At 40.3% G+C, this 24,672-nt stretch overlaps 1 protein-coding gene across 2 annotated transcripts in view; it reads left to right on the top strand.

Moving 5' to 3' along the window:
- Positions 1-24,672, top strand: part of PTPRR (protein tyrosine phosphatase receptor type R) — a 152,622-nt gene that overhangs the window by 102,855 nt on the left and 25,095 nt on the right. For both annotated transcript variants that reach the window (XM_065862807.2, XM_071799205.1), the window contains 2 exons: positions 13,311-13,497; positions 19,842-19,926. In XM_065862807.2, coding sequence (XP_065718879.1) covers positions 13,311-13,497; positions 19,842-19,926 — 272 coding nt within the window. The remainder of the gene's footprint in view (positions 1-13,310; positions 13,498-19,841; positions 19,927-24,672) is intronic.

Raw genomic sequence — 24,672 nt, 5'->3', positions numbered from 1 at the left:
ATACAGGGGTTTGATATTTACAAGGAAGGCTAATTTTTCAGATTGGGTGGATTTATAGAAAAGTGTCCTTGAATCCCCCATTAATGTCTGAAAAAGATTTATGCTTCAAATTAAAATATTCACCTTTCCTCTTGTTCTGGAATGCATTTCTCACTGATCATGGCATTCCTTCTGGCCAACTTTTCTGCAGAGCAGCCTTAAGCTGAATTTAGCTCAGTTCCCCTTAATTTAAAATGTTAGTAACAGACACAAAACACAGTTAAAGAAAGAAAACCATGCAAACATGTCCAAAACTGAAATGTAAAATATCCAAGTATATCTTTGAATTGCAGGAAGCCATGGACTGGACAGTACTTACTAAGCATACAGCTTATGTCATAGCCATCAGTTGACATTCCAGGCCATGAATCTCTTCTTTGAATGCAATCATAATTCATTTTATTTCTGTGCCTTGTCAAGAGAACGCTTACAAATTATGACAGTTGATTAATTATACTACTTCTTTTCAGAAAAAAACAGTTCTGGAAATTCAGCAGAGATCTCTTACGCAGTCAGAGCTAGTATGTACAGAAAGCTTAACATTGCTAGCTATCAGTAATGTCCCTTGTTTGCAAATACATCTTTCCTCAAAGAAGACTGCGTGTAAATCTGTGTGTGGGTCAGACCATTTCTCAGCTCTTGTGGGAAATTCTCTTAAACATTTTTATTAATATAGTACCTGAGAGCCTCGGTCAGAGGTCAGGATCCCTCCATGCAAGACACTATATACACACAAAAATGAAACAATCTTCTATCCAAAAAACTTACAGTCTAAACATCAGACAAGGTCGTAGATGTGAACAGACAATCAGGCAAGCCTTGGGAAATGCAGAAGCACTAGCATCATGGCAGAGAGGCGGATGCCCAGAGTGCGCTCTGAGGATGGCACAGACCAAAAAATATTTGCCTAGAGGCAGTAGCTGATTTCATACAACACCGGCATTTCAACCAGGTTCTTGATAGAGTCATTTGTCTGCTTCGATACCATCACACCCAGGCTGATGCATCAGTTTGGTTTGACCTTGAACCTTTGCTTGAGTATGGCTAACAAGGTTCAGGAGCTCTTTTTATTGTTTTCATAGTAAAGCAAGTGATACATTAATTGGCTAAGTGACTGATCCAAGATGATATTGCAAATCAGTGCCCTATCTTCACAAGACACCTGGACTCTTGAATTTTTCATTCAGTTCTTTAACTGGTGGAGTCTATAAGAAGCTACAACAGTGATATATCTTTCTGGGACAGGGTCTTCCCTTATGTTCCCTATCAAAGAATATACTTTTGATGCTTAACAAGCTGTGTGTATTGTTGTTATTAAGTTATGGCAGCTATAATTATCCCTGTTATGTTAGTAGTGTGATTTGATAACAGGAGCAAAACAGAACACAGCGGCTTCAAATAACTGCTCAAATATGAGATAGGCATCAGAAGGGGAAGTACTGTATATAATTCCCACACAGAAAAATGTCGTTAAGTACAATGTTTCTCTAGGGAACTTGGTCCCGATGCTTCGGGGTGACCAGTCACAGCTCCCTGGAAAGCTGAGCTGCCAGCGAGGGATGGGGCTGGTGCTGCCAGGAGGCAGCTGAGCCTGCCCTTCCGCTCCCCACCGTCCCCCTGGCAGCCGCATCTCCCACCTTCGAGATGTCTCAAATCCTTCCTGAGTCGTAACAAATTCCACTGGAGCGTTGCTGCATAACCCAGAGGCTTTCAGTTCCTTTCCCTGGTTTTGATGGTGGACGTAACAGCGCAGACTTAGAACAAATGAAGGAAAACAATCAGAACGGCAGGAAAGTACACAACAGCTAATAAATTCAATTTGCATGGTCTTGTTTCGCTTTAGACTCTACTTAGCTTGTTTTGCCTCAGTGGATTTATAGAGGTATCTGGGAAGAGAATTTGGCCCACAGAGCACAATACTGAATAGGTTTGCAGAAGAAGGCGGCATTGTGAAAAGCAGAAAGCCAGTATTGTAATTAATCCCAAAGGTAATCCTCTGGCTACAGAGAATGCATTCGCAATTTACTGATAAGGATAGAATATAATAAATGTTTTCTGCTTCATCACAAGGATTTTCCCAAATGTAGATGGCTTAAATACCTCTCTAGTCCCCATGTCTAGTGTTCACTATTGCCTGGCTCCCAGCTACGGAACTCATTGTCTTGGGACAGTGCAGAGGTCATAAGGTGGACTAAGAAAGCTGTCCAAAGGAAAAATCACAGAAGACACCAGACACAAAGATGTGGAAGCAACCTTTGATTCAGGATGTTCCTAAACTACAGATTGCCAGAAGCTGGAGGGCACACTAAAAATAAGCAAGTGTTAATTAAGTTATCAGAAATTCCTGCCTGCTTTGTTCTTGTGTTCTTTCCCTAAACCTCCTCTTGCTGGCCATTGTTGAAAACAGGATACTGGTCAACCTTTGGTCTCACATAGGACACCGAATTTATGTTCATATTTCTATATCACTCCCTTCAATGTATGTTGATCTATCCTGTGTTACATCATTAGTTGTATGGAGCCTTGTGTCTTGAGAGCATTTGTTCTGAGATAGATGGGGTGGAGGTTGAGTTGGGAAGGAGTTTTGTTTATCTTTCAGATATGACTTTTCCTCCTTTCTCTCTATTTCATAATGCAATGCAATATGCGCTTAGAGGAACACAGCTTTTATCAGAGTCCTGACATATTTCTTCTCTATTCAAATTCATAGAAGTGAATTTAAATCAAATCATTCAAGTTTCTTAATGCCATAAATCCTTTGCTAATAGAGAACGGAGAATCTGAAGCAATGATATTTATTTCCCTCTGAAATTTCCAGTCTGTACTGGCTCATTGATGGTGTGTATGAGGAAGAGCAGATCCAGAAAATCTTTGCTTTGGCCCATGCCTTCATCTCTGGGCACAGGTACAGGTGCATTTCCCTTCTCTAGAGCCAAACTTATGCACTCCCCTATAGGAATATCTCTCATGAAAACAGGTAGTGGCCATGACCATGGCCTTCAAGGGGTCTGCTGAGCTCTCCAAAAAGAAGCTCCAGGTCACTTACCTGTCTGTCCCTCATCAGCTTCACAGCCATAACTGAGACTGTGCAGCTTGGCAATACCTCTTTTAAAGGTCTGTCTGATCACTGAAGTACGAGATAAAGTGCACCTTGGTATGCAGACATTTACAGCTGTCTTTTAAAAGCATTCAAGCGTTGCTCCATGTCAAATTGCAAGTGTAAGTGGATTTCCTAAACTTCATTTTCAAAGGGAATTCAGGCACTTTGCACATTAATATACTTGTTTGAGCAAGCCTTCCCATAAAAGGCAATGCTGGAAAGCCAGTCTACTGAAGTGAATGAAGAAGAAAAAGCTGTAAAGAGAAAATGGTTTATATACCTAGCTGAGGTGTCAGCTCTGGAAACTTCAGAAGCAGCTAAGTTGGGGACCTAAGTGCACATATATGGTTCCTGTCTCTAAAAGCCTAAATCCCACCAACTTGTAGTTTAACTTAAGCACAGAAGTCATTCTAGAAATGGGACTGTGCCTCCCAAAGTGTATGAGCTAAAAGCATCTGTGGTCTGTACAGGCAGCCTTAGATGCTTAGTCCACTGTGAGACTAAATGGAGCAGTTTCACCGTCTCCCTTTGGAAATGTCCATAGATGGCGCAGCTCTGTTGAGCAATAGCATGGATCTGGAGGTTTTACATTCTTCAGGAACTGCTGCTGTTCAGTAATTTCTTCAAAGTGCGCTAGCAATTCATTTGTCTGCTTAGAAATCTTGTGTGTGACACTTGCAGTAGTTTAAAGATAAAGAAGACCAAGTAAAATAAACAAGGAATGTGCTTTTTTATTATCTTAAGGTTGACAGGGTGTAGTAAACGCCTCTTTTGCCAGATGTTCCTTCCTGTCTTTCCCAAATGGCAAACTCACCAGGAAAGAACTCATTGTACTGATTAGTCTTCAAGTCACAATAAAACTTAATTTTACTGATACTGTCTGAAGATACTACCCATTTACATTAAGAATACTCCTACCTGTGTCTTTTTCCAGGTCAGCTGGTTAAAACCTCAAAAGAATATTGAAGGACATTAATGTGTGAATAGATTATATATTTGTTTATTTGGATTTAAGGGTTGTAGATTATATTCCTTAAATGAGCAGCAGGTGCAGGATGAAGGTAGAGTTTGTGCTTAAGGGATGAATTAGTATGGAATACATTAAGCTTAATGGACTTATTGATAAGGCTCCTATTAAAAAAAAAGTCACAAAAGTTATTATCATCTAAAAGCTGAAAAATCTAAGATCAGAACCATAGGGCTGATGAACTAAACAGTAAAAAATCTCAATTAAGCTATCTTAAAAAAAAAACGTTTCCCAGAAGCTATTGTTGTAGTGTTACATCTCTCCATTCTCATTTATTAGATCATTCCCTCAGGCTGTGGTTCTCTGAATATTACAGGCAGGCACCCTCTGGGCATGCTGTGGTGTTCAGCAAAGTGAGCCCTGTGTGTGCTAGGAAAAGTGATCGGGCTTTGCACCTGGACATGATATCGAACTGGGAAATGGGGGTGCCTGGCTGCAGCTCCTCCAAGGAGGTACTTAGGAATTGAAATTGTAGAGGGGCCACTCATACGAGTATGGCAAAAAATATTTTGCAAATTGATTTTTTTCTAATTTTCAAGTAAAAGACACAGCAGACAGAATATGTGAGGTTTTTTTAACAGTTGTTGACTTACCTTAAATAAATGCATTATATGAGCTCATTAAGTAGTGCATTTGTTTAATCTGTGCAGACCTAGCAGCTAATTGTTATTCCTCTCCATTCTCTTTTCCCTTTCCCTATTCTTCTAATCCCTTTTGTTTATACTCATTGTAGCTTGGTTTAAATTAGCATGTGTGTTAATCAGAGAGAGAACAGGTCATCCAGTATGTTTGTGCAATGGGGCCTCCAGTATGTAATAGACCAATGCTGTAACGCAAGCAGATAATAATAGCAATGAACAGGACTGCATTCAATTAAAGCTTTACCATCTAAAGCAAATTAACCATAAATTAGTAAACATTTATTCAGCTCTTTGAAAAAGCAGCTCAAATAATCACAACAAGTTAGCATCTTCATATATTTTTACCTCTGAACATTTAACTCAGTTTTTACTCATACTGAAAACACATATATGTGAATATGAATCAGAAATCGAGCTTTATGTTACCATCCAAGTTCTATTGCAGAGAGAAGTTTGCGTGACAAAACGCAATTTGATTGTAGAAATAATCTACAGGAAAAGATGGGAGGTTGTATAAGCTTTGCATTTTTGAACAGTCAGTTCCCGTAGCTGAGCGGTGTAGCCTTATCGAGGGCAGAACAGGAGTGAATTGGCAGTACATTAGAAAGCATGATTAAAAGAGGGAAAGTTGAAACTACTCTCATGTCAGCTGTTTTCCTCTACAGGATATTGAGCCATTCCTGTCCTAACCAGATACTGATTGCTTAAAACTTAGTCCAGAAGTACTTGTCAAAACCGCTTCCTCAGTTCATTTTGACATGCTGAGCTGTGAGCAGATCCGGAGATTTGTTTGCAATTTAGTGCTAGAGGTATTGGCCTTCTCTCACTCGTGGCTGTGGGAACAAGATCAGGCCCTCTGGAGAGAACATGAAGTGCCTCCACTTTCCAATAAAACCATTTAAAATGTATAGCTGGGGCTGTTGATCTGTTCCGATGGACTCAGAGAGGACTGGAGGATGCTACCAGGTGCTGCCAGGAGGTTCCTTGTAACTAGGAAGCTGGAGAGGATTGGAAGCCTTGCCTCACAGCAGCCATACATCCCTCCTCTTCTCCTTTCAGTAGGCTCACAGCTTGATGTCATCACTTCCAGACCCCTTCGTCAGAGGGAGAGACAGGAAGCATCAGTTTTTCAAGTGACAAATAAGTGGGAAAAAATAATAATGCAATACTGGAATACTGTGAGAAGAGACGTGTGATAGAGCAAACGTGAGTAGAAATAGCAGATGTTCTTTCCAAGAAGGTGCACAGGATCAGCATACTTCATCCTGTGCCCTCTCTTGTAGTCCTGAGCTTGAATATCTTCCATCTGTGGCTTTCTGGTGATAGGTATTAGCTTCAGTGTTATATCCTGATTACTCCCTCTGCACTATAAATGAGGTCATAAAATCCTAGAACCACAAAATGTCTTGAGTTGGAAGGGATCCACAAGGGTCATCGAGTCCAGCTCCTGTCCCTGCATACGACAACCCCACAGTTCACACCGTGTGTCTGAGGTCCTCTGGTTGGTGAGGTCAGGCTGCCCACACAAATGGCTACAGGATTCGTCTCAGGTGCAAATGACTGTGAGGCAGAGCAGGTCTATCTGTCCAGGATCTCCTCTCTGGAGAAGAAAAATCAGAGCCAGAGGAAGGTTAATGAAGTAAGGTTTTGAAAAGGAGGCCAGGAACCTATAGAAGAAGAGAGGTCCAGTGTTCCTAGGCATAATAGGACGACAGTAGGTAACTTCTGTGTTTCAAGTAGCATGGGTGTGTCAGGGAACAGCAAAACAGGGGAAAGATCAAGTTTTGACCACCTGCACACCAAAATGCTGAAGGTATAACTCTGGTCCTGCATTTTTTATTTTCATGCATAGTAAAGTTTCTGCAAAATGACTAAGCATGAGCTGAGTTGAACAGGTCCCTCAAGGTATCAGGCTTCGTCAGTTTAGATTGGCCATAATGCATATTATCCTTTAATGCAAAGTAAATCAGTTATTTTATATTCATTGTTACAGATTTTCAATCAAAATCAGTTTGTATTCTTGTGCTGGTTTTTTTTAAGTAAATGATTGACATAAATAATATGGAATCTTGAAGTCACCTGAAGAGTAATTTCCTTTAGAGAAGAGTGCCTATAACAGTTGATTGCTAAATGACTTAAGGTAACTTGAGAAACGACACAGATTTAGGGAACCTTGAGTTTTAGTCCTGCTTCTAACACAAATTCTTCTTTGGAATTGTTAGTTGGTTGATCACAGCTTCTGATATCTGAGTATTGCAGTTTGGGTGTGGTGTAGGTTTGGTTTAAAAGTGTCGATAACTCCAGGTCTGAGTGGGTTCCTAAAAGCTGCAGCACTTGTTCAAGTGAAAACCAAAGGCAACCCAGAACTGTGAGCAAGTAAAGCAGAGATCATTTGGGAAACTGAGTTTTATCATCACAGACTGGCTAATCATAGCATCTGCAGAGCAGTGCTTCACAGGCACCTAGGAGTGTAAAAATAAAAAGTACATTATATGCAATAAGTTCTATGTGCAAATATGTATGTCTTAGTATGACATTCACATAATTGCATAATGAAGTTTTTATTCATTATTTCCTCAAACTAATACTGATGATATTGATTTATCTTTATCGAAAGCAGGATTAAATAAGAAGATAATTACTTTAACAGGTGTTGTATATTATCAGAACTTGTGGGGTTTTCTATCAGAATATTCTCTAATATGTGCTGCAGCACAACAGAAAACTGTAATTTATGAATTTGACATTTCCAAGAAAATAATGTAGTCCTAGGAAAAAAAAATTAATCTTTTTTCAAGTTTGAGTGGTCAAAAATGGAGTTTTACCACATACTTAGAAGACTTGTTTGAGATAGTATGCTGATGGTCAGAAAAAAAACCAAGAGATTACCACACCCATTAATTTAACTATACGCTCATTCAGCCCTACTTTCCCAAGACATCTAGTAGTATAAGCAGTACAAGGTATATTTCAGGCTAGCATGTAGAGAGCAAGAATTATATATAAGCATTTGTGAAAAGCACATAAACCATTCTTAGGCTTGTTAAAAGCAAATGTTTAACAATACTGTGAATGTTACTTTAAAATTTATCAAATTACATTTAGCTTCAAATGAGAGTCATCTCTTCACCTTCTGAGGAATAACTATAAAAGGATATTATAAATCTGGATCTGTGGAGAAGTGTCCTACCATATATTAGAAGATCTGTGTTACTGTTTGCCCAAGGCTGAAAGAAAATAGCAGTAGGTTCAGTCCTTGCAAAGGTTATTTTAACCCCTCTGTATTTCTAGTTTTCTACATTTTCAGCACTGATTTTTCTTTATGAAGTCAATGGGAGTTATGCAGTATTCTATTTATTTTGTATCAAAATACAGGATTAATAGCAACAACATTATGTCCTTTTCTGATTTTCTGTGCTTTTGACACTCCTCTGCAGCTTTGCGTAGCATGTTTTTTCATCTACATGACCAGGTTTTCTCTAAGCTATTTTGCTATAAGCAGCATGAAAGCTGAGAGCTATGTTTTTTTCATTGTCCTTTTTTTACAAATTTATATTTTTTTCCTTTGAATTACCCTACTGAAACATAAAACTAGATGAGCAGGTGAGGTCTGGCACCGGTAAGGTGGCAAGTGGTGGAAACCACGTGCCTAATCGTGCTCTCCCAGTGCAATTGCAGCACTGCAACCCCCCCTGAATTCAGTGCGTGTGCTGATGAGATGGACCAGCAAGGGAGGAGAATCAGGACCCACGTCTAGCACTAGAGAAACAAAAAGCACAGGGGAATCACGGTGTTTTTCACATCACCCTGCAGTAAAACCCAGGGAGAGCAGCCCTGCGGAGCATCCCCCGCTATAAGCGGGATCGAGGACCCAAAGCAGCCGCGGCCTAGCGCCGCTCTTCCCGCTAATTAATGTCTTCCTTCCACCCGCACGGCCACCCCCACTCCCTCCTGGGCCTCACAGGAGCTCGGCAACGGGACGAGGAGCTCAGGCGCCGAAGGAAGCGCCTCCTACATCTGCAGCGCCAGGATCGGAGGGCCCTGGCTCTTGGAGGGCAGCAGCCAACGCTGCCGCTTCCAGAACCAGGAGAGAGAATGAAAAGCCCAGGACCGGGAATCTGGGCGTTTCATTTTTCAGGAGTACTGAATAAACACGGGAATGTGTATTTAAAGAAGTTACCCAGCTTAAATATACAACTGGGAAAACTTGTTGGGTAATTGGATTTTCATAATCACCAGCTATGGCTTAATTGTAAGGTCAGGGAAGACCTGGAAATGACCTCACTAATGATTAATAGGCTTCAGTAACCTGGTGGCACTCCGAGGTGGACAGGTGGAGCTTCCTTTTTAGAGCTTTCAAACAAACATTGCTTTTGTTGTTGTTTTTTTTTTTTAATCGTGGTCTGTAAGAAAATCTGCTTCTGTAAATATGTTATTAAAAACACTCCAGTGGCTTCTCATCAGTGGACTCGTTCCTATTACTCAGTTGTAAAGAGGGCTGTGAGTATGTAGTAAGACCCCACTCTGGGCTACTAGACAATACACAGACACAAGTGGTTTCCTGATTGCACTTATTCACGTACCCAAGTCGCTGCCCCAGCTGGTGAAACTTCGGAAGAGTTACTCTCATGCTGATTTTAATGTAATGTTGTCACGAATGTTTACAATTCCTCAGATTCCTCACATGATGCTCTTCCCCATCAAGACACAACCTCGAGGGGATACTGGGGGAGGTATATCATAACAAACTCTTCTCTAATTTGGCACAGACTATTAAGACAGGGAACATAAAGAATATAAAGTTATTTAAAGATAAAAAAGGATTCTAAACATTCAGAAATCAGGGAAAGCCCATGTGTATGGCTCCTTCACTCTAATTTGAAATGGAGAAATACCAGTATGTATTCAGGAGATATAAATATATATGTCCAAGAAAAATGAGTTGTCTGACTTGAAGTGTTACTGGTCTGATTGTGATTCCTTTATTCAAAACCTATTGGATACAAGGGATAGTCACAAAAAATGGGCTTTGTTTTATATGTCACCTTCTTGTTGCTCTGTGACAGCCTTGTCCAGTCCCTCCAATAAAGCGGCAAAAGGTGAGCTCCCTACCTAACCTCTTTTCCACCCAGGTAGTAAAAGAGAAGAGAATTCTTGCTTTCTGCTCTTTTCTACAGAAAGTGAAGAATTTAACTGTCAGAGGAATACAGAGAATCTAAGGAGTCCAGAGCAGGACCTGAAACTGCAAGCCTCTTCTATTAGGACATACAAGCCCATGACGAGTTCCGGCTCTCCCTCATCTGTCAAGACAAGGCAATAGATCCTGTTTTCAGCCCTATTCCTCAGCATGGTGGTGAATGCTATAAAGAAGTCTGCGTAATTAATGTTAATATCGGCAAGAGTTAGAATTGCTAATGTAAATGTTATTAAAATATTGTTATTAACTGAAGCATACTTCTTCAAAAGTGATGCCTGTTTTTATGGAAGAATTACCTTGAGAGCTATTATCTATTGTATATACTCCTATGGACTTTCTAAAAAGACTGCTACCCTTTAGGTAATTATTTTCTGCCCTATATTCAGTTTTTATCCAATGTGTAGTTTTTAATGTGTTAAATATGCAGCTAAAAACTATTTATTCTTTCCAGAGTAAGTTATTTGATTCTCAACACCGGTATTCGTCAATAATCCCCATAAATGGTAAAAGCTGTAAACTCAAAGTTATAATTAGATCAGGTATATTTTTTGTTGTTGTTAAAAAGGAAATAGCCTTTTTGCCAAGACTGTCAGTTATAACAATGTAAAAGCCAAAGAAAATATTAACATTTTCACTGTACTTTGTTACTGAACAATGTGAATACTTTTCCTCTATATTAGGAAATCTCAGTCAGCTCTCCCAGAAGTATGTCTGGGTCTAAATCACTACCCATTTCTCAGCCAAAGGTAGCCTAAACAGTTTTGGAGAGGTTCATTGCACGCCTCTTCTGTGGATTTCTGGACTGTTTTCAAAAGACTGGATTTGCGATATACGCCCTTGGAGCCACCTGTTTGAGGGACTGCCTTTTTCCACGGAATTAATTGCTAGTCCTGGTCAGGAGAGGTGCTTTCGCAGGAGGCCTTTTGTGAGAAAGTGGTCTAACAGGATGTTTTCCTTGAGAAGTGGCGTTGAGCGGGGGGTACTGGCTTCCCCTGCAGACAGGGGCAGTCCCCGGGGAGCTGGGATGGGGACGTGGTGCGGGACCCTCTGCAGGGTCCATCTGAGAGCGACCACCACAACAGGCTCACGATGTGCTCACTTCTCACCACTCCAGATTTGGGAACAAGCACTGATACCACCGTCAGTGGCTTTGGTATGATGTAGGGTGTGAAGCGAGCCACGGAACACTACTGGTAGCTCACACGTGTATCAGTGTAATCATTTCTGCTCAGGATGCTACTTCACTTCTGCCTACCTCCTAGCAAAATTAGCAGGATCATACCCCACCTGCTTCTCTCTGCCAGCAGAAATTGTCCTCATCCACCCTGGAGACAGGCAGCTGCCTTGGCTCCGTCTTGCCTCTTCCACCCCTTCTTCTGCCGCTGACTCACTGTTACCACCTGGGAGCCTGGGCAGAAAAGCTCCTGCTGTCACCCGCCCATCACCTAAGCTGAAATAAGCTTATGACAGTATGGCACAATGTGAGATTCACTGATTCCACAGCGTGATCTTGTCTCTTGGCCATTGTTGTTTTGTGTTTTGCTAAGTGGCAGGTGAGTGACTGAAGTCATTTCTATTCACACAGACTGACATGATAGAAATGGTCTAATTAAAAATAAAATTACTGAGGGATCTGCTGACATGTGTAAGAGGAAGGGAAGTGCATCAAAGTTCTGTCAGAACAAATAAAAAGTGTTATGTTCACATGGTTACAAACAAACTAAAAAGCAATAAACCCTAGGAGTACTTATTCTGGTAGCAGAAGGAGATCAGAAAACAGAACAGCACCACCAGCACTAAGTAAGGAGTCACAGTGTCTGAAACAACAAGTAATTTGCTCAAATATGTGTGCATACAAACACCCATGGGCAACCAATAAATAAAGGACAGTAAAAAGCAAGTATTAACACAAGCGACTTTTGTTTCAGACCAGAGGAAAGCATTCCCCCAATATTAATAGCACGTGCCTCACAGATACTATCTGATTATATCTGTATGATATTAATAATAATATGTGGTATTACTATAAAAGGGACGGTTGAATCTTAACAACATCCCATTGTCCAGAGAAGTGCAGAGTTGTATTCTGATCTGGCAGGATGACTGTTAGGAGAGACTGGAGATAGGGATCTTATGTTGTGGTTGTATATATCTGAGCATGGTAGAGCAGTTAAGAGCTTAAAGAACTCCCCTGTAAGCGAGATGATAATGTGCAGAGGTAGGAATGAAACTTGCATTGTCATATCTTTGTGCATAGCTGCTTGGTCAATGTTAGAGACGTTTACATTGAACTGGGCATCTGTAGCCCAGTTCTGACAGCTGAACCTTATAGTCTTGTAGTACCGATTTCTGATTAGTAAGCACAAAACCTTTGATTAATGACTACAAGTGTGTGTTTAGTCATCACAATACACAGAGCACGGATTTATTGCAATCAATATGCCTAAAGTCAAGGATTGAGTAGATAACATTTGATCAATGGGTTGAAACTATGAAAAAAGACCATTTTCCTAAGTGTTGTTTGGAGAAAGTGACAAAAAGAATAGCACTTAGACTAAGCACACAGAAGTGTGCTTTATTTGTATTCGTATGGCTCAGAGGTATTGTTGAATCCACCTTTATTTTCCTACAGAAATGTGAAATGTTGACTAATTTTATTGTCCTGCAAGAGATGTTTGTCATTTCTAATAACCCCTTTGATTCCGTGACCATCCTTTCTCCTGGGATGCAGCTCATTTATTGTGGTTTATTGCCTCTCCCTTGTCTTCTACCTAACATGAGACATTGTCCACTGCCTTGGTAGTCACAATGTGTGCACTACTTTTCCACTTGTTTTTGCTGATTTTATCACTTTTTTCCCCTCCATTCTGTGTATTTAATTTGACTAGATTCTTAAAAATATGGGTGATACAACTGTGAATTTATTTCCAGGTTGCCATATGTATCAGTTAGAAATATATCCTCTTTTTTTTTTCCTGTGAAACATTTCTTCCTTACTAAGTTGTCAATTTCACATTTGACATCCATAACAATTAAGTAGCATATAGGGAGCAGTTTCTGCTTCTAAGAATAATCCAAATAATTGCTCCCTAGCACACTTCTTGCAGCATCTATTATTAGATTGAAGAGGTAGGATGGTATGTTAAACCTTGGTTTTTTAGCCACCCAGTGCTTCCAGTGAGGCCAGTCTTGTGGTCTTTGCATACCCAAATCTCCCAGCATAAATATCTCAGGATCAGCTGCATGAGAATGGGACTTACAGTAACACAGATCTGATATAACTGTTTTAATTATTTTCTAACTCAGGCGAGGATCCAACGTCTCACTGACTTTGGATATGAGCAGTTTGGGAAGTGTTGAACCTTTCGTCGCTGTGCCAACCCCACGAGAAAAAGTAGCGATGGAATACCTGCAGTCAGCCGGACGCGTCCTGACACGACAGCAGCTTCGAGATGCAGTTGCATGTTCTCATTTGCTTCAAACAGAATTCATGGTGAGTTTAACAACAAGCTTTACATGAGGATTTTTTACATAATTGGCATAAGAGAAACTGTGGGGAAAAAATAATTGGGCAACACTTTAATGCCAAGGTAAAAATCATTTCCAAATGGCAGATTAAACAGTTTCAAGGTAGTGTTTTATGTTTATGCACGAAATACAGGTAAGCCAGTGAGTGATATCCATAGATAATACAGATTCCTCTGGGTTTGAAGTCCCATTCATAGATGGGATAAATGTCATATTAGCAACAGTACAAACAGCCAGGACTGTAATACAGTGACAGTTTCAAAGAGATCATAAAGACTATGATGACAGAAAACACAGTAATAATTGAAGATTGTGTTTATTCCCATGTAAACATAACATATGTTTCCAATTTGAAGACTAGATTTTTCGTCATTATAAATGACTTTTTGGAGCAGACAGGGATACCCACAGTCAGTCAGTCCAAAATATCTTTAACAAGCACTCCGCACAGCAAGCCTAATATACTCAAGACCAAAAAACCTGAAGTGTTCTACAAATGTATTTAGTATTAAAAATGGTAAGAATCAAAAATGAAGACAATGGCCAGGTAAAAACAAGTCAGAGCAGAAAAACTCAGTCAGGGAAAACACATATTACATATTACTTTAAGAACACCTGAAAAAGACTGGTATTGCAAAACAGCCAGATGAAAGAGGCTATCAGAAATAGACACTCTTTACAAGGGAAATTGAACAGACCATAAGATGAAGCCAGTTGAGTATGAAAGTTGAATAAGGCAGGCCAAAAAAGGTTTTGCATTAAAAAAAAAAAAAATCATAACTTCACTTTTAAATAGATCAAAAGCACAACACTTACCAAAGAGTACGAGGATCAATAGAGGATCAAAAGGGTAGAAAAAGGATTTGGAAAATCTGAAGCAATAGAAGTGACTGCACTATTTGCGTCTGTGTTGACCATAGAAGAACTCATGGAATTTCCTACCTCTGTGGCAGGAGGAGACTCAAAGAGGTCACTGGATGATCTGTCTGATGTTGAAGCTTTAATGGTAGAGATTCTAGAACAAATCAATAAAATTAATAAAAGCTACTGACTGAAATAAGCTAGTATTCACCCATGCATCCTAGAGGAGTTCCTATATGCAATTATTGATGTATTAACTGGGCAGGTGTAACCTGACACTTGGGCCCCAGCAGCTGAGGAATCAGAGGGCCAGAGGTACCAGGAGATTTTCAGAAGGGCTCCAGAAGAGACCCAGAGAACTGCAAGCCTAGAAATCTGATGTCTAAATCCGAGAAACTGGAGAGACTTATAATAAAGAAGCCAATAGATATACGAACAAATGAAATACAGTGGGGAATAATGGATCCAGTGTAGCACGGGAAGGACTGGTTGCTTCTCAGAGCAAAAGGAGGTCACCAGTGGAACCCCAGAGGCATCGGTTCTGGAGCTGATGCTGGCCAAGATGCTGTAAGTCATCTGGAAAAGGGAATAAATAGTAAGGTGGCAAAGTTTGATGATGACACCGAATTACTGAGGGTAGTAATATCAAAAATAGACTTCAAAGAAATTACAGAAGGATTTTATGATGGTGTTGAGGCAGAGGAAATTTATGGTTGATAAATAAAATATTATACACTTGGGAGAAAATAGTTTTGTATACTTTGATGCATCCTGAAATAAAAAAACTGAGAGTATTGGGAAAAGAACCAGAGGATAATATAGAAAACATCTGTATGACATTGGAAAACTCTTATATAATATTCACAACTGCATGATTTTCATCTCAAAGCACACACAGAAGCATGGTGAACATGGTCACAGACTACAGCAGCTGCTGTATCAGAGACACTAAATAGACAAGGACTTTTCTGCCTAGGGAAGGGAGTGTGAGAGGCTCTAACAGAAGCTTATAAATTCATGATAGCAAGGAGAAGGTAAATATGGAGTGATTATTCATGGTTTTTCATGCTAAAAGAACAGTATCAGATAACCAATAGAATACAAAGAAAAGCTTGTCCCATTCTAATTCCCTCAGGTTCCTTGCTACCAACAGTTATCACAGGGTACCAGAGAGGAGGAACCTAACATAACCAACTACCCAACCCAACCTTAGCCTGACCTTTTTAGCTTTTACAACACATTAGCAAACTAAACTAAACAAGCAAAGCTTTTTAAGACTGGTTTAACAGCTCATAATAAATAAACAGAACCACACAGAAATGCGTGTCCTAACAAGATATGTCTTGAGCATACGACAGGTCTAACAAAGACATACAAACAATTCAGTTCTTATTAAACATGCCAGAGCATGCAATCCCTCAAGTTTCATTTTGTTTTCGGTTTGTGCCTGTAAGTCAATAGAATAGATGATGAGTGCCATCTTACTCTAAAAATAGTTTTTCATTGTGAATAATTGCATCCTACAAACAAATCATTGTGTTCACCATTAAAAAAACAGGGTTTATATTATAGTAATATCATGTGCTTAAGAAAAATAAATCCCTCAGTTGTTTTACCAAAAATTAGTCAGTGTGCATGAAAAAAAAAAACAAGCATCCAACATACTTTTATAACCAGTTATGCCATCAGTTCCCTGCCATTCGGCTACTTAGGCAGGAAAGATAGAAGAAATAATTTCATCATGTTTAAACCCCCTGTGTTAAGAGACAGACAACTTCACATCTCCATAGAATCCTGTTTACCTGAATCCTCTCACAGAGCATCTGTGCACGGCTTTGGGGAAATAGAGATAGACGTTTTATTTGTCCCTCAGGGGGGCACAACATGAATTGGGCCATTCCATGCTTCCACTTTTTTGAAAAGATCATGACTTTCCTATTCCATTTTAAAACCATTTTTTAAAGTGTGTTTTAAGATGAAGCTGTTGAACAATATCTGTTTAATATCTTCCTAGCTACAGATAATAACTCCAGTAGGAACTTGAGGCATGCAAAGCACACAGTATATAACCCTCACTTGTTCTGCTCACTCAGCTTGTTTTAACTAGCTAAAGAAATACAAGACAGACTTCTTGAAACTAAAATTATTAGTTCCCACAAAAACCTTCCAAGTGCTCAAAAAGTAGAGAACTGTTCAAAGTTTTCAATGGAAAACTGAAATATGAGCAGGATTTTCAAGGAACATAAATTGCCCAGCATATACTTCTTCAGGAGTCTGAGCTGCTACTCTTCAAAAGACAGAATGACTGAAGCTGGTGACAGGGCAGAACAGAAAAATTCACTATTTGCAGAATACTTGAATTTCAGAAAATACAGTCCTGCATGATAAAGTGCCAGATTGTTAAATCTATAAAATTTGGTTCTCATAAAACTTGAGGGATGGGTATAATGAATATCTGCCTGAATTTTCATAAATTTTTGCCACATTTTCATGAATGCTTTCAGAGACCCAAATTATATCTCTTCGAGTGTATGAACAGTTGTAGCATTTAAAGGCTCATTTGAGCCAGAATAGCTTCTGTTAGAAGAGTATCACCCACAGAGGTGAAGCAGCCCATAAACAAAGGCATAAATTCATACACATCTATAATTGCATGCATGCAGCTGAGCACATGAATGTGCGTACCTTATACATTATTTGTAATTAATTAATATGTAAATATGCTTAATAAAACCAATCCATATATATTGTCTCTATAGCTACAGACTTTTTATATTAATTTACACATGTACGTCCTATTTGCAATCTGCTGGGCTTATTTGCCCCCATGTTAGCACAAACATAATACTCATAATATCCTGATTTTGTTTTTCTGGAGTAATCTCTTGCTTTTCACAGCCATTTTCAGAATGAGCGATTTGTCTGTGGCTGTGATCCATGGTGCATTGTCAGATTTCTCTCTGTGCCCTTGGCCCCACAAGCACTCACTGCTGGGAGGAGCCCACTGACTAGAAAGTGTTTACAGGATGTAAGTGATTGATATTATTAATTGACCTTGTTGGCCCAGACAAATGCATTTCTGTTTTCAACTTGCTGGCATTTCTGCATCTGTCAGTAACTCGCCAACTGGTTAACTAATTTAAAATTTCAGCAGGTATCAAGGGGGAGACAGCCAGGCAGCTGGAATGGCCCCACTGACCACCATCTCATGTTGTGCAGGCAGTGGACTCTTCCTCACACATCTTCTTCCAATCTCTGTAGACAACAGATGTAGATCACATCAAACACAGGCTTAACATATTGCTCTCTCTCAGGTGCTATATAGTTCTTCAGGGAAACCTTTCAGAAACCACACACTGGTGGCATTTATACTAAGCCAGAACTGAACCAGCGAAGCTCAAGGTCAGCCACTGGCCCATCCTGGAGCCAGTTAGAACAATTCGGAGCCCAAGAGCCAAGGGGAGGAGTTTCACACAGGTCACCACTGGGAAAGGGTGAAAGGCAGAGGTGGGTATGGGGTGGGGGAGCAGGAGCTTGTTTGGTAGTTCCATGGAGGAGGAAGGGGCATCGGAAGCAGGACAGAGGTGAGATGGTTCAGCCTGAAGGAATGGGGATGAGGTTTATGCAAGAATGGAGTCTTACAAGTGAGAAGATCATGCACTTACCATGGGCATTATGTGGATGGTAGTACAAGATGCTGAAAAAGGATTGGGTGAAGTACCTGCAAGGAAGGTGCATCTTAGCAGCAACACTTTGACTGGCCTGAAATGAGAGTCATTCTTTTGAATTAAGAGATCAAGGAAGAAACTGAGTGAGGGAGAGATGACTAAAGGTCCACTCAACACACAGGCATAAGGCAGAGAAGGTATAGAAACAAAAACCAACATGGAAGTTGTGCCTCATGTAGAAAGATGTTCAGGAGCAAAGTTGGAAAGCAGAAAAGAATCAAAGCAATTCATTATGACCCATCTAAATTTTACTTAACTTTGCCTTCTGTTCAACCAGAAAAGTAAGAGGGTGTCTTCCTCTGCTTGGTGAACCCATGTAAACATCTGCTGTTCCGTGCATCCTTGGCAAGCATATGGGGCCTCGTCCCTGTTCTTTGAGAAAAAACACACAGCAGCCAGTCATGCCGGACAGCACCAAAGCTTGGGCCTGAAGAACGGTGGCCATGCATGTGATCTGTGCCTGGGCAGGCCTGCACCTCCGGAGTTAGAAACCAGCTGATTTTACAGGAAAATCCTTAAGTAAATTTTCCAGTGGCACAAGTCAAAGGAGGTTTGCATTGAGCAGAGTGGGAACATACCTTTTGTGCCTCCTCATGTTCCTGTGTGTCTGTAAGAGGTAATTATTTAATACGCCACTGTTTCTTTGGATAAAAGTCCCAGGCTAGCAAAGAAGTTTTCAAGTCTCTGGGCTTTTAAATAGATGTATTAATATACTGAAGATCAAATTCCACCTTACCCTAAGATAATTGAAATAATGTTGGCCAAAAAATATCAATAGAAAAATAAGATTTGAGTCAACTGAAGCATTTTTAATGTGACTTTGCCAGATTGTTTTGGTTGGCAAAATGTCCCCCACAATCAGGAAAAACAAAAACCAAAATAAGACACTATGTTTCATTTTACCGTTTTTCAAAGAGTTGTTTATATTCAATTGTAAGAACACTAACAATGTTTCAAGACCTCAACATCAAAATTATTCTTCCCACCCTTAGACCAAGTGAAGAATTTTGTTCACTGAAAAACTGGAGGATTTTTACTTTTCATGCTGGCAAACAATTTGAATAATAGTACTTTTAAGCTGATCAGGAGTTGATCACTTGTATATTTCTGGAACTTCAAGCAAACTGTCACATTAGTTACTTGCACATCTGCCTATTTAAATAAGAGAACGCAGATCAGTCACTAGAAGCTCACGATGGGAATCAAGAGAAATAGCTTCACAATTTTATTATTCTTTTGAGTCACCAAATGCAAAAGACTAAGGCACTTCATTCTAGCAGTTACTATAAAAAGCAAGGGAAGTCTTTCACTGACATTGCCAAGGACTTTACACAAAATTTTAAAAAATGTTTGCTATATATTTAATTATTTTGAAAGTTCCTCCCCTAATTATGTAAAATGTTGTGCTTTTCTGCTACAGTATTGCACTTTTCAACTCCACTTTTCTAGAACTATTGTGCATTTTAACCTCTCTCCCAATCCTGTAGAAACTTTGCTTTTAATAATTTATCAGAAGTACTCCTTGGAAGTCACTCCTTCAATATGCAGCTCCCTGTGTTTATTAAAGGAAGGGTGTTGACAGGCTTGAGGTGGGAACCACTTTTTTCTTAATAACTTTGATGTCAAAAGACAGTTGTGTAACAGCAGATGGCCTTATGGTGATAATTTCCTGCATGACTCCCTTTGGAATCAACAATCTGATTTAATTTATTTTTTATAGGAAATACCAATGAATTTTGTGGATCCCAAAGAAATTGACATCCCAAGTCACGGAACTAAAAACCGCTATAAAACAATTTTACCAAGTAAGTGAGTTAGCTCATGGTCTCCTGCTATGACATTTAGTCCTGCTTTGAGAATGTATTGCTGCAGAAATCTAACTGTCTTTGTTGTGTACCTATTCATAAGTGTATTTATAGTCTATATGTAGAAAGACAACAAAAACCCAGCGCTGTAGGACTGGCAAATGCAGAACTCTCAGTGGTTGCCTTTGTAGGTGCACACTTTGGCAGCATCCCAACCACATACTGAAAAACTGGATGCATGTTGGGTGCATGCCTGGGCGCATGTTGGTTTTCTCTGGAGGACAGCTCAGGCAGGTGGGCAGAGACAGCTCTGCTGTGCCTCGCAGTAGCTCCCCCAGTCTGGAGGATGAGAGGACCAAGGCTGTTGCCTCCATCACAGCCCACACCGTCTTGCAGTCACTGAATTCTCTCTGGTTGGGTCAAGCTACTTGGGATCCCTTCCAACATTAAGTGCCCCAAGCTACAAAAAAAGCAAGCGCATTCCATCCTTTCTTGTGGTGAACTTCCATCTTTATAAGTCCTCTGGTGTGCTGGCTTTTCTTTTTCTTCTTCATGCACCAGTTGGCTTTGTGGAAATCTGTTTATATTAGTAAGAAAAACATTCTCACACAGTGCTGCCTCATCATTGCTCTAAGTTGTTATTGCTTCGCTATACTGTGTCTGTATTTTTGCTGGCCCAAATTCTTTATTTCTGACCACCTAACAATTGCTTTGTTATAATTAGAGGCGATTGAAAACTTTTCAGTGGAATAGTTTTCCTTCAAAATACACATTTATCTGAAATTCCACTATTTTCATACCATTTGTTGGGGGATAATGAGATATTCCATTCCTCTTTTATTAATAATTTTGTTTTGTGTTCAGTGTCAAAGTAGGTGGCAGTTTTAACACTGCACTAAATATAGACATGAAGAGTTCAGTTTTTACAAATTTTGACATCACCAAAGTGAAAAAGTTCAGTGATTAAAAACATTGGACAACACTCCCACAGAAAAATTTAAACACATCCCTTTGCTGAGGTTTGGCATGAAGAATACTTTTTAAATGACAGCATATCCTGTCAACTAGAAATTTGTTTTCTAATCATCTCTATAAAGTCCTTGTAGGCCTATGTTAGATGTTGGTAATGCAAATTCACACACTTTAAATGACAAGATTTCTCTCAGCAAGCCTGAAAGCATTGTGATTTGTTCACATCCTACAAAGGCCTTGCAGTCAAATTAGTGAAAACTGATGGCCTTCAGTCTCTAGATAAGTCTCAGAAATGTGATACTTAGCTGGGAAAGAAACTTGTGTGGAGTCTTCATTTCTCTTCAGCACCCAGCAAAATTTCCATTGTCTTCAAGGTTAGCTCATCTATTGCAACCAATAGCTGCATGCATCTGTGTGCAATCGAGGAAAGTTGAAGGGAATTAAAGAAAGTAAGTAACCGAGTTCAAATTATATGTCAAATAATCAGAAACTTAGAGTCCCTTAGAATCTGGCCCAGTGTCAACAGGATGTACACGGCGGGTGAAATCCTGACCCGTTTGACGACAGCAGGACTTTTGCCATCAGCTGCAGTGGAGCCAGGATATCACCAAGCCTCCCTCCGCCCGAGGGGCAGATTTTTTGAAGTTCTCTCTTCCCGTAGCATCTCACGTCTGAGCTGCCCCAACCACCATCAGGTTCACCTTCAGCAACGCCTTGTAAATGCGATGAGTCCTATTTCAATGCAGCACATGTTTTGAATCGGGACATGACAGCTGTGCCGTGGTTGATGCTGATGAGGTTTGAGAACCAGCATGCCTTTGTGTTTTCACCTCCAGTTAGCTGGGACATTCCGCTAACTCCACGGCACATTTTGAGTCCAAGCAGGCTGCCTGTGTGCACCACAGCTACTCACTGACAGGCGCTTTGTAACCGCCCCGATAGAAATCAAAAGGTCTGTTGTGTGTTAGCACCAGGCTTTTTCAAAGAAGATATTTTGAGGACTGAGGCACACGCTCATAATAAATACTCGCACACCCCACACCCAGCCTGAGAGGGTTTGGAAATGATTTGAGTGATTAAATAGAGCAGCCTTCCTGGTTTCCTGCTCAGATGATATCAACTCGCTGCTTCGCACACCCAGCTTTTCCATTCCCGTTGCTGGGTGTGTCTCCTGAATCAGGGCACCTGTGGTGACAAATGACATTTGAGCTGGTGGATTATCTCCTAAAAATTCCCAGTCCTGCCAGCTCCACCCTCTGCACTGTGGAGGATGTTCTCATTTTTTAAGAGATAATTCTGTGACAGGGTGCATGAGGGCAGGTTCACGTTAATAGATACTACCCAGCCAAACACATTCACGTGAAATAAAATGAATGCCTAATGAAAATTATTCTATATGGAAAACTATGAAGTGCAGGAAATTTTGCATTTCTAGGAAAGATGTTTCAGTTGCAGTGTGACGTAGTCAACACTCTTATGGAAACACTAGGATGCTCATAAAGTTTTCTAAGTGTTATTTTTTTCATGATAATATGCTAACACAACTAATGAGGAGACCATGTGGGATCAGAGGCAAGGTGGCTAAACCGTTCCTTAAAATCACTGTTTCTCCATCCTTCCTCCTGATGACGACCCCAACATTGGTCCCGTTAAACCCCATTCCGTATCTTCAGACGTCTTCCCTCTGCCACACACCTACAGCATTTCTCACACCCTCTGAGCGGGTTCCCAGTGCTGCACACAGATTTCCCAGTCTCTCACCACAGTCACATCCTTGTGGCAAAACACCAGCCCCGCTGCTCCCTCCTCATCCACTTACTCCATATCTTCAGCTTTGCCTGCTTATCTCCTGCAGCCCCCGCTACATGTCCCCACAGCAGGACCTCAGCTTCAAAGCCCTCTATCCTTTCCCCTTCCTATCACACTTTTCCACCTCAAACCAGAAGCAGAATTCCTGTGGTCCTCCAGAGCATGCTTGGGCTCTTGCTTACAAAGGACCAAGTGGCTTAACGCTATTCCGTGGATATCTTCACGTGTGCAACACATCCAAGGTACCTGGGTGTCATTCCTTACCCCTTTCTGAAGAGAACCCTCAGGGCAAAATCCTGTGTGTAAGCACTCACACCATCACAGCAGATTCACAATAACATGAAGGTAGAAAGCACTTGGCGGGTCAGATCCACAAGCTGTGGCTTGAAGTGCCTGTACTAAAACTGTCTCTGGCACTCCAGCTAAAGACAAGGGGAAAGTTAAATCTAGATCATAGGAACAAAGCACTTTATTATGCAAGCTTATATACAGGTGCTGGAAAACTGTTCTCTTGATGTTGAGAATTTTCCTGCTACCTTGCACTACATTCTTGACTACGAATGGTTGTGTTTGCTCCAGTCCTACTCCATAATGAAGGCAATAGAATCACCAGCAGGGTTTCAAAGACTAAAGAAAAAAAAATAATATTTTCAAAGCAGAATGAGAAAAGCTCTTTAATCTTAGTGGAATTCAACATCATTCAACATTCAACATCAAAGCATTTTTGTGTATCTATGTGAGCTGACAAAATGTGTCCTAGTTGTGGTCACCAGTATCATAATAGCTATACAGTTTGTAAACAGCCAGTGTTATAATAATTTATCTGTTAGACTGCATAGTTAGAAATGTAAATGGATAGTAGGCAGACCTTATTTTTAGTAGATAAGAAAGATTCCCTTTGCATGAATGAAACTATTTTGTAATGCTGAAGCATGTTTTAAAATGCAGAGGTGCTCACCATGATAAAGCTGTTAAGTTTTCGATTGAGAAATCACAGATCATATCGTAAGTGCCAGGAAATTATTCAGATGAGATTGAAAAATGATACATAGTTTACAGGTGTTCTATACATGAGGCGTTTTGAGGCAGCTGTATTATTTGCAAGTCTAATAACCTATTCCCCACCTGGCAGAGACTAGGAGTTCAGTCTGGTATGATTCTTCCACGTCCTGCATTACAGTGTTTACCAAATATTATAATAGCAGTATCCATAATTCATTTATAGGCTGCAAGCAAAACCAGGTAAAACAGAGGTGAATGAGTTTCAAAATGTTTCAATATCTGAAAGATTTATGATCTTTTGGGCTGCAAGTGTTAGAGCAGTCTGCCTTACCAAATTTTCTTCTTCTTTTCCTGCTCACAAAAGAGAAATACCTTAAGGACAGTCCTTCTCATAGTATTTCAGTCCTACTGTTGGTAAGCCAACTAGGACAGGACTAGGAGTAACAAATGACTTATCTTGGAAATGCTACAAATGCTAACACATCCATACTCCAAAGAATTCAGAACATAGTTACAGTCAAAATGAAAGACGAAAAAGCAACCACAGCACATCATACCCACCATACGAGTACAGCCTTTGCTGTGGGACAAAGCCCTGGGTCTTCATGACAAAGTGGTGTTCCTGGAGTGGATGAAGCTCCACTATCGATGGCAGTGGGGGAGGTTGCCCAGCAGTGCCACCATATAGCCCAGGTTGTTCCCTGCGCTGGGCTATCTCATGGGGACAAGCTGCAGCCCCTTTAACACCCTCTTGTTCTTCCAGCCTGGTAAATTCAGGCCAATATTAATTTCTTAAAGATGGAGTTAGAGGATGTTTCTTCTACTCTAACAGGAGAGCTATTCCAGACCTCCTAAATGCATGGAAGAAAACAGCAGTAGTTTTGCCTCAGTCAAAATTGTAGGATACATTTTTTATTAGTAATTAGAAGTGCTTAACAGCTCTGCTGCATTTCGAGATACTGT

Source organism: Patagioenas fasciata, chromosome 1, assembly GCF_037038585.1.
Source record: "Patagioenas fasciata isolate bPatFas1 chromosome 1, bPatFas1.hap1, whole genome shotgun sequence".
NCBI classification, from domain to species: domain Eukaryota; kingdom Metazoa; phylum Chordata; class Aves; order Columbiformes; family Columbidae; genus Patagioenas; species Patagioenas fasciata.
This window is presented reverse-complemented; position numbering and strand designations above follow the sequence as displayed.